General features: G+C 53.7%; 1 protein-coding gene across 1 annotated transcript; it reads left to right on the top strand.

The window, feature by feature from the left end:
• Positions 1-1,254: 1,254 nt before the first annotated feature.
• TGM1 (transglutaminase 1) lies at positions 1,255-15,128 on the top strand. The gene is made up of 15 exons (XM_033106921.1): positions 1,255-1,368; positions 2,076-2,390; positions 2,542-2,730; positions 3,692-3,940; positions 4,296-4,414; positions 4,520-4,627; positions 5,057-5,231; positions 5,622-5,760; positions 5,895-5,998; positions 8,173-8,261; positions 8,767-8,920; positions 9,029-9,310; positions 9,538-9,698; positions 10,057-10,193; positions 14,723-15,128. The coding sequence occupies exons 2-15, from the start codon at positions 2,078-2,080 to the stop codon at positions 14,949-14,951; spliced, it is 2,448 nt and encodes an 815-aa protein (XP_032962812.1). The 5' UTR covers positions 1,255-1,368; positions 2,076-2,077; the 3' UTR covers positions 14,952-15,128.
• Positions 15,129-18,066: the final 2,938 nt, after the last annotated feature.

The following is an 18,066-nucleotide window of genomic DNA, read 5'->3' as shown; positions in this document are numbered from 1 at the left end:
GTCCTGGATCCTCTGTCCCCACTCCCTGAGGCACCTCCCTGCCTGATGCATCACCAAACTCCTCAATCAGCGTCTTTGTGTCTTCTTGCCAACCCTGTTTCCACTGTCTTCTGTTTAGTGGGCAGTGGGCAGAGCTGGAACCCCAGTTCTGGAGGGAAGAACTGGGATGGAGGGAAGAAGCCCCAAGAAGACGGCCCCAACCTTTCTGCAGAACTCCCAAGAGAGCCTAGCTGACGGTGCCTGGCCTCCCCTTTGCCTTGGGGTTCTGGTGGCATCCTGGTGTTTCCTCTGTGCCAGGGTGGAGTGGTGATGCACACACTCCAGGGCAGGTTCCTGGAGCCGGTTGGTCAGGATTCCCAGGAAGAATTCCGAGTGAGAGAACCGGGGACTCCAGCTGACCAGACACTCCTCTCAGTGAGAGAAGAGGGTACTCTGCAGCCTGGGGTGGGGCCTCAGGTCCCACCCAAGCCTCAGAGTAAGGTCTAAGCCTCCCCCAAAGCCCAGAAGCTGGGGGGAGAAAGCAAGAGATTGCTTCTAATCCCAAACTTGGAGGGACACAGGAGGCTAGGGGCAGCTCACTCGTGCCAGGGGCTGTGGAGCAGCTGGAGGAAGAGGAGGGACAGGTGGGTGGGGTGGGGATGGGGGTCAGAGGACCTAGTAGAGCCGGCAGGTCATGGGCTGGCTGGTGGAGCCAGTCTGAGGGCCAGGCTGCTGATGTCACCAGTCTGCAGCTTAGGATGCAGGGACCTCCTTGGGCAAGACGAGTCCCAGGACCAGACCCATGGGCTAGTTTCACGGGGCTGAGCCTGACCTGGGCTGCAGGAGAGCCTGGCATCGGGCCTGAGAGCACAGGCAGGCAGCCGCATCTTGGGAAGAAAGGGTCTGCTGGATAGGGGTGTGGGTGAAAGGGGCTCTCTGCCCCATTGTCCTCTGGAGAAGGGGCTCCTTCAGCACCCAGTCTAGCAGTAATCAGCCTGGTGTGGTGTCCCACCAAAGCCTGCCGCTCTCACCCCAGCTTCAGCCCTGACAGACCCCACCCCCTCCCTAGCCCCGCCTGCACCATCTCGTTTCCACCATTCCTCAGTTCCTCGAAAGGGAAAAGAGATTTAAGCCCGTCATTTCCCGCCCCTACCTCCAGAGACAGCCCCCAGGGGCCGTGCCTCTTACCCGCAGGGAGATGGAGCAACCTCGCTTCCCTTCTTCCCAGCCGCCGGCCCCGCCCTTCCCCCCTATTAAACCATATACTGTCCCGCCCCACACCTTCCACTTGTGCGGCGGCGTCCAGCGCGTCCGTCCGGTCCCATCAGTCCCGACCTGTTCCACCCGGGCCGCGGGACTCAGCGCTGCCCTCGCCAGCACCGCCTCCAGGTGAGAGGCACCGACGGGTTGTGAGGTGCTGAGCCCTACGATGCCGTCTGGGGGGCCCGCGCGCTCAGATCGGCCCCAGCAGGGCGGGGTTTGGGCTCGTCGGAGCTGGCGGGCCCAGCGATGCTGCCCCGACGCTGGGTTCCCGCGCCCCGGGGAGCGCGGGCTCGGCAACTACGGCGACCTCTCCTCCCCAATGCTCTGCACCGTGTTTGACCCGACTTGGACCCCAAGTACCGCGCCTGTCTTTTGCAAGGAGCCTTGGGTGGGGAAGCTCTGCTAAGATATTGGTCCTCGAGGCGATCAGCTGGTGGATGGACCTCCAGACTGAGGAGCCGGCAGGTGGAGGGAGCAGGCCAGGGGTTGGTCTGAGCAGCTGGGTCTTGAGGCTGTGACAAGTGTCCACACATTTCCTGGGATGGATTCTTCTTCAGGAGGTTTCTCTATTGGGCATCTGGTTTGGTGGATGTCTGTGTGGGGGTAAGAAGGGAAAACTCTTCTGCGGTGTGGGAAGTTTCTTTAGATGAGTCTTTCGGGAGGGTCTCTGAATGGGTCTGGGGGAATCTCTGGTCAAGACCAGGTCATCTCGGTCCTCTGGCTGGGACCAGATAAGCTCTCTGGATGGTGGGTTTCTGGCTGGGCTGGCTGAGGTGTCCTGGGAAAAGGAGGTCTGAGAGGGTGACCGGAGCCTCCCTGCCTCTTCCACACAGACATGATGGACGGTCCTCGTTCAGACATGGGCCGCTGGAGTGGGAGCCCCTGGCAGCCCCCTGCCACACCTTCCCCAGAGCCAGAGCCAGAGCCAGACAGGCGGTCTCGTCGTGGGGGACGTTCTTTCTGGGCTCGCTGCTGTGCCTGCTGCTCCTGTCGGAGTGGGGCAGATGATGACTGGGGGCCTGAGTCTGGCTCCAGGGATCGAGGGTCCAGCTCTGGGGGCCGAAGACCCGACCACCGTGGCTCAGACTCCCGCCGGCCAATTTCCCGGGGCAGTGGTGTGAATGCAGCTGGAGATGGCACCATCCGAGGTGAGGCTGGCCTGTCCACCCTAGCTGAGAGTTGGAAGGCCTTAATGGGCACTGAGACTCATCCTGGCATCTCTGGGGGCCTGGGAAGCTTATGGTGGAAGCCCCCGGGCTTCCCATGGGGCCTCATTGATCCGGAGCTATGGCTTTGCAGAGGGCATGCTGGTGGTGACCGGTGTGGATCTGCTGAGTTTACGCTCAGATCAGAACCGCCGAGAGCACCACACGGATGAGTTCGAGTATGACGAACTGATCCTGCGCCGTGGGCAGCCTTTCCACATGGTCCTCTACCTGTCTCGGCCCTATGAGTCCTCCGATCGTGTGACCCTGGAACTGCACATTGGTAAGTAGGGCCTGCAGTGCCAAAGGTGAAACTGGGTTGTGGGGCTGGGCCTCCCAGCCCTGGTATTGGGGTCAGAGGGATGTCTTTGGGTCCCTCCCTGGCCTCTGCCTGCTAAGGCAGGTGCAAAAGTGTGTGTCTTTAGGGGTGTGTCTCAGGGAGGGTCTTGGTATCCTCATTTTCTTAAGCCCATCCTCTTCAAGGCGCAGGGGCATCTGTCTCAATATTCTTTCTCCTCAGGTGCTTGCTTCAGCATTGCTGCCTCTGTGTGTCTTTCTTTCTGGGGCTGCTCTCCTTCCCCAGGATGTGGCTGGTTCTCTCTACTCTCTCTGTCCAACTCTGTCTCTCTCTTTCCTCTGTCCACATGGCCCAGGGCAGGTACCTTCCTCACCGCGTTGCTTGGTGGCCATTGACTGTCCAGGCTGGTGATTACGCTGCCGCCGGGGGCGGGCGACTCCTCATACCCTTTGATTAGGGCCTGGCCTTGCCCACCCCAGCCTCTAATTTCCCAGGTACCCCACCACCTCCACCAGGGATGCCCTGGGCTCTGGAAGTGGCAGACTCAGGGAGCAGGCAGGGCTGGCCTTCAGGATCTGGACTGCCCTTTCACATGAGGTGGGGGCATCTGGACCCAGACAGGGCAGCTCTGCTTTCCAGCCCGGGATCTGGGACAGTCAGGCAGGCAGAGGGTGACGGTGGCCTGATCTTTCCTGCCCACCTCTGAGTTCAGTGTCAAGGAAACAGGTTTGGGATGTTGGACTGGGTTTCTGCCTTGGCATGTGGGCAAGCATCGGGTGGGGACAGAGCTGCTCTCAGACTGTCACAGACTAAGGCGATGGCCCATCTCAGGGACATGCACACATTGGCTCATACACATTCTGGGTGGGGCTGGGAGAAGTCCAAGGCTCCATCCCCCCCACTTGGGGGAGGCCTCACCATCTAATTTCTGCTTCCTCCATTCCAGGAAACAACCCTGAGGTGGGCAAGGGCACCCATGTGATCATCCCAGTGGGCAAGGGAGGCAGTGGAGGCTGGAGGGCCCAGGTGACCAAGTCCAGCGGACAGAATCTGAACCTACGGGTCCACACCTCCCCCAATGCCATCATCGGCAAGTTTCAGTTCACGGTCCGCACACACTCGGGGGCTGGCGAGTTCCTGTTGCCCTTCGACCCCCACAATGAGATCTACATCCTCTTCAATCCCTGGTGCTCAGGTGAGTGTGCTGGAGTCAGGAGCAGGTGAGACACAGAAGAGGCTGCCTTTCCTAGGATCTGGCTTGGTGCCTGGATGCATGGCCCTAGGAGAAGCTAGCCTCCCATTGTCCAGGTGAAGGGACCTAGGTCCAATGTAGAAAGGCGACCAGCTCAAGGTCACACAGCCTCACACTTCTTGGTGAAGGGCCCTGGTTACAGCCACCCTCCTGTCGCCATGTCTGTCCTAGTGCTTTCAGGCTGGAGGCATCCCTGTTTTTCCTCTGTGGACATGAGTCCTGCAGAATTGGCCCAGGGGCAGGTGGGACCCAGGGAGAGGGCTGGAGGGAACCAGGCATGTGTATTTTGGGGACACAGAGGACATCGTGTACGTGGACCGTGAGGATTGGCGGCAGGAATACGTGCTTAATGAGTCTGGGAGAATTTACTACGGGACTGAAGCACAGATTGGCGAGCGAACCTGGAACTACGGCCAGGTACGGCTGGCCAGGGCCCCACGCACTCGGGGGAGAGAGATTCTGGCCTAGGGATCGAGCTTGGCTCCAGTGGGCTGTGGTCATCTCTGCCTTCCATCCTTCCAGTTTGACCACGGGGTGCTGGATGCCTGCCTGTACATCCTGGACCGGCGGGGCATGCCATACGGAGGCCGAGGGGACCCAGTCAGTGTCTCCCGGGTCGTCTCTGCCATGGTGAGCACCCTTGTGGCTCTGAGCCCTCCCGTGTGTGTGCCTGCTGCCCGCCTGACACCCCACTCCTGCCCCTTCCGATTCCTCTAAGACCCCAGCCCTGACCTTGCCTTTACAAAGGGTACTGTGGGTCTCATTCCTCCCCTCCCCTCACTTGCCTGTCCCCCCCACCCTTCCTGGCTCCTGTCCCAGCTCTTGTGGAATGTGGGGCCAAACCCAATACTTGGCACACCTAGGATTCACATTCCTGTGTCAGACAAGGGCTGGGGGGGTGAGATGGCTCTAGGAGGTCTGGGTGGGGCTTCGGCTACTGGCTAGATCCGAGGCATTTTGGGGTGAGGAGAGGTTGCAGGGTCAGGGGCTGGGTTGGAGACCACATGGCAGGTCCTGAGCCTCCCCGCCACTCCCCCCTCCCCATGCTGTCCTGGACAGGTGAACTCCCTGGATGACAATGGGGTCCTGATTGGGAACTGGTCTGGCGATTACTCCCGAGGCACCAACCCGTCAGCGTGGGTGGGCAGCGTGGAGATCCTACTCAGCTACCTACGCACTGGCTATTCTGTCCCCTATGGCCAGTGCTGGGTCTTCGCCGGTGTGACCACCACAGGTAGTGGAGGGACTGGGACAGGAGTGGCTTGAGCCCTAAAAGGGGGAGGGAGGGAAGCCAGGCTCCACCTTCATGAGCCTGGCTCAGCTGTGGCTACAGTGCCGGGCAGGTGGGGGTGGATGGTAGGCTGGCCTTAATTATCATTAATTAATGTTAGTAACCAGAGAGAGGCCTAGGGGAGGGGAGGGAAAAGGGATAGGCAGGGACACGGCCAAGCAGGTGGCCCGGCTTCCTCTATCCCTAACACACCCTGGCCCAAAGGCCCCTGACCCTAGTGACCCCTAACCCATCTTGGCAACCCCAGTTGCCCTTCTCCCACCCGATGCCTCGCCTGCCCCCCACCGCTGCCCTGGCCCTGGGCCCTGAACCTCAACCCTGGCTCTTCCACAGTGCTGCGCTGCCTGGGCCTGGCTACCCGTACCATCACCAACTTCAATTCAGCACATGACACCGACACGTCCCTCACCATGGACATCTACTTTGATGAGAACATGAAGCCTCTGGAACACCTGAACCACGATTCTGTTTGGTGAGTCTGGGGCTGGGGCTGGCGCTGGGCTGCCCATCCTGCCGAGGCACTGACCCGAGACCCGGATACTCAGGGGGCCCTGCGGGGGCCCTGGTGGGCTGCTCAGACACAGCACTCCCTCCCTGCCCATCCAGGAACTTCCACGTGTGGAACGACTGTTGGATGAAGAGGCCGGATCTGCCCTCTGGCTTTGATGGATGGCAGGTTGTGGATGCCACACCCCAGGAGACCAGCAGTGGTGAGGCGGGGCCCTGCCTGGCTCCTGGTCCCCACTTCGGCCCCCTCCCCATCTCCCCAAACTGGGTAACAAACTCGGGTGTCAGCGTGGGACTTGGCCTTAGAGCCAGGTTCTTTCACCCCACAGTTCTTTAAATGACCTTATCAGTCATGTGGCCTTTAGTTTATTTTCACCTTTCTGCATAACTCTATGCCTAAGTCTTATTGATTTATTTATAATGGTTAATATACTCAGATGGTTCAAAAGTCAAAAGATTCAAGAGATTTCAGTGGCAGGTGTTCCTCTCCCAACAAATCCACTATTCTCATTTGCTTTTTTACTTACATATCCTGGAGATGATTAATTGAAGGACCCTTTTTATTTATTTTTAAAGTTAAAAAAAGGTGATTGTCATAAGTAATACATGCTTGAAAGGAAGAAAAAGTATAGATTAAATAACATAAAATGTAAATGTTTCCTATTCTCTCTCAGGAGGGTGTAATTTTGTTTTAAGTCAATGTCTAGGTCCCACCACAGACCTGATACATCAGACATTCCAGGGAGAGTCTAGGAATCTATATATTTGGAAGTTCCCCTGGTAATGCCCAAGCTCAGCTGGTTTAAGACCCACCCCACACCCTTATGGGACGGACATGTGGGAAATGGTGGCCCAGAGAGGTGGAGTGACTTTCTCTAGGACACGGAGCATTAGGTCAGCAGCAGAGCAAATTCAGTCCATGACTCCCCTTCTTGACACATATTCTCACTTTCACCAAATTCCTCTTGTCTATTCCTTTGCAAACTATGAGTAATAGGTCCAGTATAGAAAAAAATCAGTGTTCAGATAGGTTCAAAGAAGAAAGCAGTCCCTATACCCAGCCCTAAGAGATAACCACTGATGACATAACCTCCTAGTCTCTTTCCCAGAAAACACATGTTTCTGCAAAAATTAGACCTGCTGTACACTCTGTTCTCAAACAGGTCCCTCCCCTTCCCACTTTAACACTCTAGCCCCAGGCAGCCAGCCAGCCCTTCATGCTGCTTTCCTTCTGCCTCTCCCGTCTTCACCCTGGGTCAACTTGCCCTCACTTAGCCTACGTTCCTCCTCTGGTCTCTGGCCAGACCGCTCCCTCTCAATCACCTCTATGAACAGTGCCCCCTGAGTTGAGCAACCTAGCAGTGCCTGCAATGCTAGAACAGCCTATCCCAGGACACTGGGAGAAAGAACTGAGTTCCGGTTCCCACTCTAGGAAGTGGTGGGGTGGGTGGCAGGCAGGGGCTCTGGGGCCAGCCAAACCCAGACCTGATTCCAGCTTGATTCCATCTTAGATATGTCATCTTGGGCAAGTTCCTTACATCTCTTGGGGTTTGGTGTTCTTGTTTGTAATATGGGGGTAATATGTACCATATAGGGTGGTTGGGAAGATCAAATGAGAAATTATATATTAGAGAGACTAGCAGCATGCCTGGACTGTAGTTGCTACTTAGTAAATACTAGCTCTGTCCATTCTCTTGTATCCAGCTGTCTTATGAGATCTTGGCATCTACTTTGCCTCACTGAACCTCAGTTTCCCCATCTGTAAAAGGAGATCATAGTGAGTGTCAAGGGTTTTCTAAGATTCTTTCCTGTTGGGTGGCCCTCACTTACTGTTCCGTGTCCTCTCCTGCCAAGCCTCCTCCCTGTCAGCCCATCTTCTCCAAAAAACCCTCCTGAGCACAATGAGATCAGACTCTGTTTCCCACCAGCTCCCTCTCCCACCTCCTCACAGAGAGGACACAGTGCTGAGAGATTGTTCTGGATCTTTCTGGAATAGTGGCTGCGGTGTCATTGATCTCCCAGCCAGCAAGCAGAGCTACACTGGGCTCTGGATTTGTCTTGATGTAGGGGGTCCTGACCTCTGGGGATCATAGAGAGCCAACGTCCAGCTTCAGCCAATGGAGAAAAAAATGTGTCAATGATTTGGTTAACAAGGCAGGATTGTCCCCATTGTTGGCCCCACCCCACTCCTGCCCCCCACTGCCTGAAGCCAAATGGAATCAAGCTCTTCTGTTAGCCCTCCCTGGGTTAGACTGGGTGGCAGCTGAGCCCAAGCCAGTGGGCACTGGACTTGGATGGGTGGGCCTCTCCCCAGGATCTGAGGGTCCCCCTCAGCCTACTTGGATCTCTCACCTCTATCCTGCCCTGACTCCCCTAGGCATCTTCTGCTGTGGGCCCTGCTCCGTGGAGTCCATCAAGAATGGCCTGGTCTACATGAAGTATGATACACCCTTCATTTTCGCTGAGGTGAGGGGTATGTTCCACGTGCCTTCTTGGGCAGCGTGGAGGACCAGAGCACTGGCATTGGTCCTGGGTTCTTTGGTTCTGACTTCACCGCTCACTGGCCAGCTGTGTTACCTTGGGCAAGTCACTCATTCTAAGAGTCTTAGTTTCTTCAGCTGTAAAGAGAATAGTAATGGCTGCCATGCTTCCTGTACTCAGGATCAAAAGAAATAATGGGTATGAAACTGCTTTACAAGTCATAAAGTCAGCGAACGAGCGTAAGGAATTACTGTTATTAATGCCACAGTGCTTTGCGAGGAGCCTCCCAGAGCAGCTTTTTCCCGGCTCACCCGCCTCGCCTGGCTCAGCTTAGAAAGTCTCCCAGTTTGGCTCTGCCAGGAAGCTCCCAGCCTTGGGACCTTGCCCTCCCTGCGGTTCCAAGGGTCAAGGGAAGGTAGCTGGGGTTAGGTCCAACCTCAGATGCTCTAACGTGCTCACTGCTGCTCACCCCCATCCCCACTCCCAACAGGTGAACAGTGACAAGGTTTACTGGCAGCGGCAGGACGATGGCAGCTTCAAGATTGTGTATGTGGAGGAGAAGGCCATTGGCACACTCATCATCACAAAGGCCATTGGCTCCAACATGCGGGAGGAGGTCACCCACATCTATAAGCACCCAGAAGGTACCATCCCCCAAACGCAGCCAGTTCGGGCCCACACCGAGCGTTCCCGCTGAGCACTCACCCACCTCAACAGTCGTGGTAACCTCACCCTCGACTCTCAACCCGCAGGCTCAGAAGCAGAACGCAAGGCCGTGGAGACAGCAACCGCCCATGGCAGCAAACCCAACGTGTATGCCACCCGGGACTCCACTGAGGACGTGGCAGTACAGGTGGAGACCCAGGATGCAGTGATGGGGCAGGACCTGACGGTCTGCGTGGTGCTAACCAATCGCGGCAGCAGCCGCCGCACTGTGAAGCTGCACCTCTACCTCTCAGTCACCTTCTACACGGGCGTCACAGGGCCCGTCTTCAAGGAGAACAAGAAGGAAGTGGTGCTGGCGCCAGGGGCCTGTAAGTGCTCCTTCCTCAGCCCTGCCCCCTAGATGGCCAGGCCCCCGCGGCTGTGCACATGGAGACTCCAGGCGGTCATGTCTGGGGAAGCATGCTTTTTCCTTTTTAGACAAAGAGTGCCTGAGGGAAGGCCATGGCCCTGTGAAGGGGCGGAGTGGGGGGAAGCAGAAGCTCAGGAGTTGACCAGGTACTTCCAGGAATATTGACGCCATGCCTCTTCTCCCCAGCGGACCGCGTGACCATGCCTGTGGCCTACAAGGAATACCAGCCCCATCTCGTGGACCAGGGGGCCATGCTGCTCAACGTGTCGGGCCACGTCAAGGAGAACGGGCAGGTGCTGGCCAAGCAGCACACCTTCCGTCTGCGCACCCCGGACCTCTCCCTCTCGGTGAGGGCAGCGGGCTGGGGCATGCGGGACGGCCGGGGGCTGAGGGAGATTGAAGCGGAAGGGGACAGGGCACTAAGTCAAGAACGGCTGGTCTGACGAGTAGTCCTGGGAGGAGAAGTTTGGGGATTGGCTTCGGGCTCTGGGACCTCAGTTTGCTCACCTATAAAAGTTTCCTCCCCGATTCTGTGGTGGCTTCAGGTGGGAAGTGACTTGGAGTTTCCTCTCTGGCTTAGGCAGAACCTTCTCTCAGGGGCAGAAATGTGGGAGTCAGGGAGGTTTGATCCCTCTCTGGTGGACCGTACGGACTCCATGTATTTGGCCAGGGTCTCTGACATGGGGGTGGGCCTCTTTCTCTCAGCTGTTGGGAGCAGCCATGGTTGGCCAGGAGTGTGAAGTACAGATTGTCTTCAAGAACCCCCTGCCTGTCACACTCACCAACGTCGTCTTCCGGCTCGAGGGCTCCGGGTTACAGAGACCCAAGATCCTCAACGTTGGGTGAGTCTGGCATCTCCTCCTGCCCCTGCCACCACCCTTGCCTGCCTCCTGGGCTGCCGTAGGTCCCAGCTTTGTCTCCTCTTTCAGTCAGGATGGTACCATCTGTCAGGGCCCAACAAAGCAGCTCAGGCCAGCCAGCAATACCTCGTGACTCAATTCAGTCCAAGCAGAGTTTAAGGAGACTTGCTGTGCCCGTAGTGCTGTGCTCGGTGTCCCCTCCTTGGCTCGCCACCTCATTAGGGGGCAAAAATCTTTACATAGGAATCATTAGCAACTCATCACTAACATTGCCCATTGCTCAGGAGTTGACCAGGGACTTCCAGGAATATTTTCTCATTGGGAGACCACAAAAATCCTTTAAAGTATGTTTAGAGACCATCATATAATTAAAAGCAAAGCCTTGAGATCCTAAAGACTTGGGTTCAAGTTTCGGCTCCATCACTCACTAGCTATGTGCCTTGGGCAAGTGACTTATATCCTCTAATCCTCATTTTTCTCATCTGTAAAGTGGGGATAACAGTAGTATGTGGCTCTGAGGGTTGTTGTGAGAATTAGATGAGATGATGCACATAAAGTGTTTAGCATAGTGCTTGGCACAAAGTTAGTGCTCTGTGGGAGTTGTTACTTTGATTTTTGCCACCATCACCCCCACTTTACAAACGGGGAACCCCACTTTACAGATGGGGAAACTTACATCACAAGGTCTCACAGCTCATAAGGACCAGACCCTGCTCTTCCCGCGTGGTGCTTACCATGCGCACACTCTCAAGCCTGTTGCTTGGTTTGTGCCACAAGGGCTGAGCAGCGGTTCCAGAGAAGAGTGTCCCACACCCCAGGTCCTTACTAGGCCGCCTGGACCTGATCTTGGGCCAGGCAAGGCTCTGGGCCAGTGAAGGCACACACAGTGCTTGTGTTCTTGGGCCTGTTCTGTCAACTCTGACACTGACCCACACAAGCTGCCCTGTCCTTCCCCAGGAACAGCACAGAGGGAAAGCAGAGAAGGCCAGACGCTGACCTTTAAGATCAGCTTTCTGGGGACAGGGGCATGGTTTTTCCTTTTTAGACAGAGTGCCTGAGGGAAGGCCATGGCCCTGTGAAGGGGCTGAGTGGTGGGAAGCAGAGGGTCCTTGCCCACCCTCCCTACCCACCCTCCACACACACACACACACACACACACACACACACACACACACACAGACAACAGGCTTTGCCCGATGGTAGCCTCCACTTTTGCTAACAGGCCAAAGTTGAAAAGGTTGTTTTCTTGATCTTTGCACCAGCCTGGACCCTGGATGATGTCATACATCACAAAGGAGAGCTTTCCCCATGTTGCCCTACAAGGGTCTCTGGCAGCTCAGAGGGTGCAGCTAGGACGCTCAGATAGCTTACCCTGCAGCCATCTCTCACCTGCAAATGATAGACGGAGGTTCCCCTGTTCTGAGGGGTCCCAAGAGCTAGACTCCCCTCAGCAGCCCCACCAGACCTTTGAGTCTTGCCCGCACCTGGGTATAAGGAGAGGACAACTGAGATGAGCGTGGAGACCTGGCCCCTCTCTATAGTTGTAGGGCTTGTATGAATCCTCCTCCTCCCACTTAAAGACTCCAGTCTCCCCACTAGTAAATGAGAGGGTTGGACGATTCTTTCTCAGGGTAGTTCCTCCTTGGACATCCTGTGGCTCCTCAGCTGCTGTGAGCCTAGGCCAGGGCCACCAGGACAATTGAGAGTCTGGAGGGGGAAGTCCCTGGGTTGTTGTTTCGGATATATTGGATTCCAAGATAGGTGTTACTTTGCTCTCATTTACACATCAAAGGCTGTGGTATGGAACCCCATTATAGTATAAGGTGTGCCACACTGCGTGGTGACGAGCCACTATTTAATAAACATTCCAGAACTTACTCCTCCAGATGGCTGTTGTCACCACCAAACCAGTCACCAGGAGAGGCTGGAAGTCTGTTCCAAACCCTCCTCGGGAATCTTCCCCAGAGCCTGAATCATATTCTCCAGAATGTCCCTAGGGTGGCCTTCCTGTGTATGTGGGGGGTAGAGGGGAGACAGGGGTTCGACTTTATGAAAACAGTCTGAAGTCATCTAGAGTGAAGACTAATGAATGAGGTGGGTAATGATGACTTTTTCAATCAGAAATGAAACTTGCCTGTAAAGGAGGGACAGGGTATGTGTGTGAGAGACTAGATACTCATAATTTTATGTATGTAGTATAGTTTTCAATGACTCTGAAGAAAAATCCCAGAGGAGCTTTTAAAAATGTTTCAGGCACTGGCCAATTACAGAATTGAAGGACAATGCTAATTGGGATGTTTAAATTCTAGTATCCTTGTCAGGGAGTTGGTTTCATTGCCTGTGCTCATTGCTACAGACACATTCCAGCTTTAGCAGCTGACGTGTTCAGCTTAAACTCGCAAACAGGAGTGTGGCAAAGGTCTCACCTGACATTAAGAACAGAGCAGGGAGAGCTCTTGACATCCCTCACTGGAACCTGGGAAGCAATTTATCTAGAAAACAATGTTATAAATAAAGGCTAGGTTCTGAAATAGTGCAATTCAATTATAGTATTGGTCAAATAGACTTTTGAAAGCTGGTCTGAGCCTAAACAACTTTAACTTTGTATCTGGAAAAGTGGGCACAAATTGAAAACACAAATTTGTAACTAGCCAGAGTATAGCCTGCCTGACTTAATTTCTAGTTATTTGTTATGAAAGGAAGTCTAGCAATTAAGTCTATAACTTAACAGTAGGCTATATACAGAGGGTGCCTAAAAAATGTATACACATTTTAAGAAAGGAAAACTATTAAAATTGTAATACTCAATATATACCGAAAACAAAAGATGAATACAAGTCAGGTTTGACTTCTGCAATTACAAGAGGTGCTGAGAATGGTTACCATCAGCGTCCAGACACTTCTGATTACAGCGAACTACTGCTTGAGCAGTGTTGACCAAAGTGTCCACTTGTATACAGTTTTTGGGCACCCCTGGTATATATCTCCCTGCCTCCCCCTGCTGCCCTCCTTCATGGAGCTTGGAGGCACCTTCGAGATCTGATCCCACCTCCTCATTTTACATTCGCTTCCATTTTACAGACCAGAAAGTGAGGATCAGAGAAGCTGAATAACTTGTCCTAAACCACACAGCTATCAGTGGTAGAAGAAGGAATAGAGTGGTCCAGGGACCCCCTACCTTTGCAAGCAGGTTCCAAGCTAAATCTTTTGCCCCAAGAGAACTTGTCCTTGAAGTTGGGGTGTTGGTTCATTCCCTTGGAGGACTGAGGTATCTGCACAGGGTGGAGCTCCAGAGAGGGTCTCTAAGGCAAGTTTGGGTTGAGTAGGGGGCCAGAGGTAAGGGTTGAGGCAGAGGCAGGAAAGGACAGATGCTAACAGGCCTGAGCAGGTGCGATCTAAATACAATCACAGTCAGTATATAAAGCACAGGTGCAGCTCGCTGGAGGCGCTCAGAGAAGGGTGAGATTCATTTTGCTGTGGGCAGGAGGTGCTCAGGGGAGCCCTCACTGAGGAGGTGTTGTGAACCTGTAGCAGCAGTCAGGGCAAAGCATGAAAATGGAGGCAGGTTCAGGGAAGGGAAGGAGCCCAGCGGGGCTGGTGGGCAGGAGGAGTGGTGGGGGTGACGAGGCGGTGGCCGTGCAGGCAGGCAGGCTGAGTCACAGGAGCCTGTGGGTCAGGTTAGGGAACTGCATTCTCATCCCTTAAGCACCAAGGGAGCCAAGCCCTTGAAGGGTTCAGTTCAAGTTCGAGTGTTTAGAGAATAGAATGGAAAAATGACACAGGAGGCAAGGAAGCCGGTTAGAAGGCTGTGAAAAGGTGATTCCCAGAGGGGTAGTTTGGGAATAGATTTTCAGAGATCCATGAGGAAGGGAGAAAATAAAGGCACTGTGCTGTGTGTGTGTGTGTGTGTGTGTGTGTGTGTGTGTGTGTGTCTGTCAATTTAAAGGTGCCAATTGTCTGTTCTTCGGAAGGACTTTCTTTTTTTCTGAGATAACACCGTTCCACTGTTTTGGGGTATTAAAATGCTCCTTCTTTTGAAAGATGATTGTGACAGAGGATAATTTTCTTTCACTTTCTTTCTTGGCAAAACTGAAAGTATTTGGCAATAACTGTGCTGAGTTCCACCCCAAAGTCTACATTTGACATTTCCTTGGTCTTGGAAACCCCAGGTGGGGTGTGGGTGGTCTGATTAGGAAGGAGCTGGTGAAGGAGAGGAGGAGGCAGGGTGGCAGTTTTGTCCAGATGCCGGTGGGAGGGGGAGGGAGGAGTCCCAGATGACGGGGAGATTTCTAGCTCAGGCAGCTGTGTGGGTTGCTGCTGATCTGGCCGTGTGGAGGCGGCCCTGGGACTCAGGCTTTGTCCTGGTCCTGGGTATGGGGACTCCAGCTGAGCCTAGAAATGCCTAAAGGGCTCCACCTTCTGCTCCTTCCCTCCTTCCTGGATGCCCCATCAGTCCTTACTCCCCACTCCACCCCGGTCACCCCAGGCTCATGACCTGTCTCTGTTCACAGGGACATTGGGGGCAACGAGACAGTGACACTGCGCCAGACATTCGTGCCTGTGCGACCAGGCCCCCGCCAGCTCATCGCCAGCTTGGACAGCCCCCAGCTCTCCCAGGTGCATGGTGTCATCCAGGTGGATGTGGCCCCAGCCTCCGGGGGCAGGGGCGTCTTCTCAGATGCTGGAACTGACGGTCCCTCAGGAGAGACCATCCCTATGGCTTCCCGAGGGGGCGCTTAGCCCTGGGCCAGGAGCAATGAGACTGGAGTCAGATGAACAAGGACACTGCCACAAGACAAGGCTCCACCGCAGAGCAGCACGCCCGGGGCTCAGGTGGAGAAGCTGGGACACCTGGGGAGGGAGCCGATCTTCACTTGCCCTGGGCGGCACAGATGATAATAAACTGTTTTTTAAAGAAGCTGCTGTTCTGTCCATCTGTCAGTCTATGCTGGGCCAAGCAGTGTGAACCCACAGTCTGTCCCAGGGATGTACATGGCCTTTCTGGTTCTGAGAAACATGGCTGATGAGTCAGAGGATAGCAGCTCAGCAACTCTTGAGATCAGACCTGCTTAATGTCTGGGCAGCCTCCAGTCTCATCCCACCTCAGGGTGCCTCATCCCACCTCACGGTGCTTCTGCTGACCAAAGCCCTTTTGAAGCCCCCTGGGTTGGGGTGGGAATGGCCCCCTTCCATAGCACCCATTGTGGGAGAGAAGGACCCAAATTTCCTTTTGTAGGCACATGTTTGGAGTGAAAATAGGCTGAAGTACTCTCTGAGCAGCAAAAGCCACTTTCTAATGTTTATATTCAAATACCCTTGTCTAAGAATTTTTATAAAAGTAATACGTGTTCATGAAGTGTCGAAAATTAAGAAAATACACAAAATTGTAAAGAAGAATAATCCTCAACGATCACCATGTTCAGAAAAGAACTGTTAACAATTGTATTTCATATGCTGCTTTCCTCCACCCCGCCCCACATAACCTACAGAGAGCATTTCTTTCCAGCATTAAATATTCATTGAAAACATTGTGTTTAAAGACTGGACAGTGGTCCTCCTGAGTCTGGCTGCGCTTCTCAGTCTCTTTGGCTAGTGCCTCCACCCCTGCTCAGCCTTGGGGTATTGGAGTGACTGTGGCCTTCACCCCAGCTTCTTCTCCAGCTCCATTCGACCCCCGTCTCATGGTTTTAAGGTTCACTGGCTCCCCAAATTGTATCTGTTTTCATTGAACCACAAGCCTGCATATTTACGGGCTTTTCAGCATCTCTACTGGTTGTCTCACAGACACCCCCCGCCAAGCAAAACATGTCCAAGGTCAAACCCAGCATATTCTCCTGCAGCCTCCCCTATAGCAGTAAATGGCATCTCTATCTTTCCACTTTCTTAGACCCAACAGCTTGTGGTCATCCTTGACTCCTTTCTTCCTCTCACATCCCACACCCAATCTGTCAGCAAATCGCGATGGTTCTAGCTCTCATCTGACCGCGCCTCATCTCTGTAGCGACCGTGCTGCCTTCATCTCTCGCCTGGATTGTTGCCTCTGCTTCCAAATCACTTCACCATGTCCACCCTTGCCCTTTGGTACACTGCTCTTCACACAGCAGCCAGAAGGCACAGGTAAATCTGATCGTGGCAATCCTCTCCTCAAAACTTTCTACTGGCTTCCCCAAAGCCAAAGCCCTTTAGCCCTCTGTGACTCGGTCCTCACCTCCCCTTCCTGCCCCAGGCTCAGTCCATTCCAGGGCCCTGGCCCCTTCTTTCCTGACAGCACCAGGCACCCTCGTTCCAGGGCCTCTGAGCTCTGCCTGAGAAGTTCTTCCCCAGATGTCTCCATGGTTTGTGCCCTCATCTCCACCATCCCGGTAAGGTCTTCCCCACCATCCCATTTTAAAATTGCAGTGCCCTCCACACTCCCTCTCCCCCTTTGTGCTTTATTATCCTCCGTAGCACATATTACCATTTGAATCTCTCTGTATTGAATTTTTTGTATTATTTGCTTATTAAATTCTCTCTACTGGGACTGCCCCATCCTAGGCCAAGCTACCATCTCTCTTACTCGGATTGAAGCCCCAGCCTTCTCAGTAGCCCTCCCCCTGCCCTGTCTATTCTCAACTTGACAGCAACAGAGATGTTTTTGGGGTTTTTTTTTAAGTTTTTTTATTAGTTTCAGGTGCACCAACGTAATAAGGTGAGACATTTATCATTTCTATCCCTCACACAGTGACAACCCCCTCCCCCCATCCACTACCCCTCCGACATCGCACACAGCCATTACATTTCCAGAGAGATGTTTTTAAACGTCACTGATCCGCTCATACACCGATCCGCAAGCTGTATTGTTATGCCCCATCCACAGAGGAAGAAACTGAGGCAGCACAGCTTAGGTAATTTGTCCAGTCATTCAGCAGTCTAGAATAGGATTAGAACCTGGGTAGTCTGGCTGCACGGCTTACACGTGTGTTCTATCTGAGACTGAAAGTGGCCCCACAGGGCTCTTAATTCCACCCCAAGCTGTTCTTCCCCTAGTTTGTCCCATCTCATTGTTATTATAATGACCAAGTTGTTCAAGCCAAAAATCTACAAATCACCCTTCATTCCTCTTTCTTCTTTTCCTCCAATATTCAACGCCTCAGTCTCAGCTCTACCTCCAAAATATAGTTGAATCTGTCATTCTCTCCACTTACACTGTCACCGTGGTCTCTCCGTACAGAACTGCCATAGCCTCCTGGGGCATTTCCGGTCTTGTTCCTAAATAATTCAATTTCTACACAGCTGGTGAGCTTTCTAAACTCTAAACTAAATCCTGGTACTCTCCTGCTTAAAACCTTCCCATACTTTCTCATTGCCCTTGGAACAATCCGAAGTCCTACTCTGATCTTCCTGACCCTGTGGACTACTCCACCCTCATCTCCACCACGCGCTGGGGCCCTTCTGCCTCAGCCCCAGGGCCCTCTGCTTCTCAGCCTCACCACCTTCTACCTAAGACTTGGCCCCTGCTCTGCCTTCTGGACAAACACTCTTCAGGTTTGGCTGAGGTCCCTCCTGCTATTGGGTCTCAGCTCAAATGTCTCCTCATCAGGGAGCTCTTGCCTGAACATCAATCTGATTCGTTTTCCCATCTCTCAATCTCCTTAGCATATCACCCTATTTTATTTTGTGTCCTACCTAGCACTTATTGTTTAACATTAGTGTGTTAGTTTGCTTATTTATTAAACTCTGTGCCTTTTCTTAAAATGTGAGCTTCAGAAGAGCTGGATCCTATCTGTCTCGTTCACATCCTTGTCCCAGGACCTAGAACAGGGCCGAGCATAGAGCTGCACAAGAAGTGTTTCCTACTTACAAACTTAAAATCAAC

The sequence above is a fragment of the Rhinolophus ferrumequinum genome, chromosome 6, assembly GCF_004115265.2.
Source record: "Rhinolophus ferrumequinum isolate MPI-CBG mRhiFer1 chromosome 6, mRhiFer1_v1.p, whole genome shotgun sequence".
In the NCBI taxonomy this organism is placed as follows: domain Eukaryota; kingdom Metazoa; phylum Chordata; class Mammalia; order Chiroptera; family Rhinolophidae; genus Rhinolophus; species Rhinolophus ferrumequinum.
The sequence above is the reverse complement of the archived record's forward strand: the minus strand, read 5'-3'. Positions and strand labels throughout refer to the sequence as shown.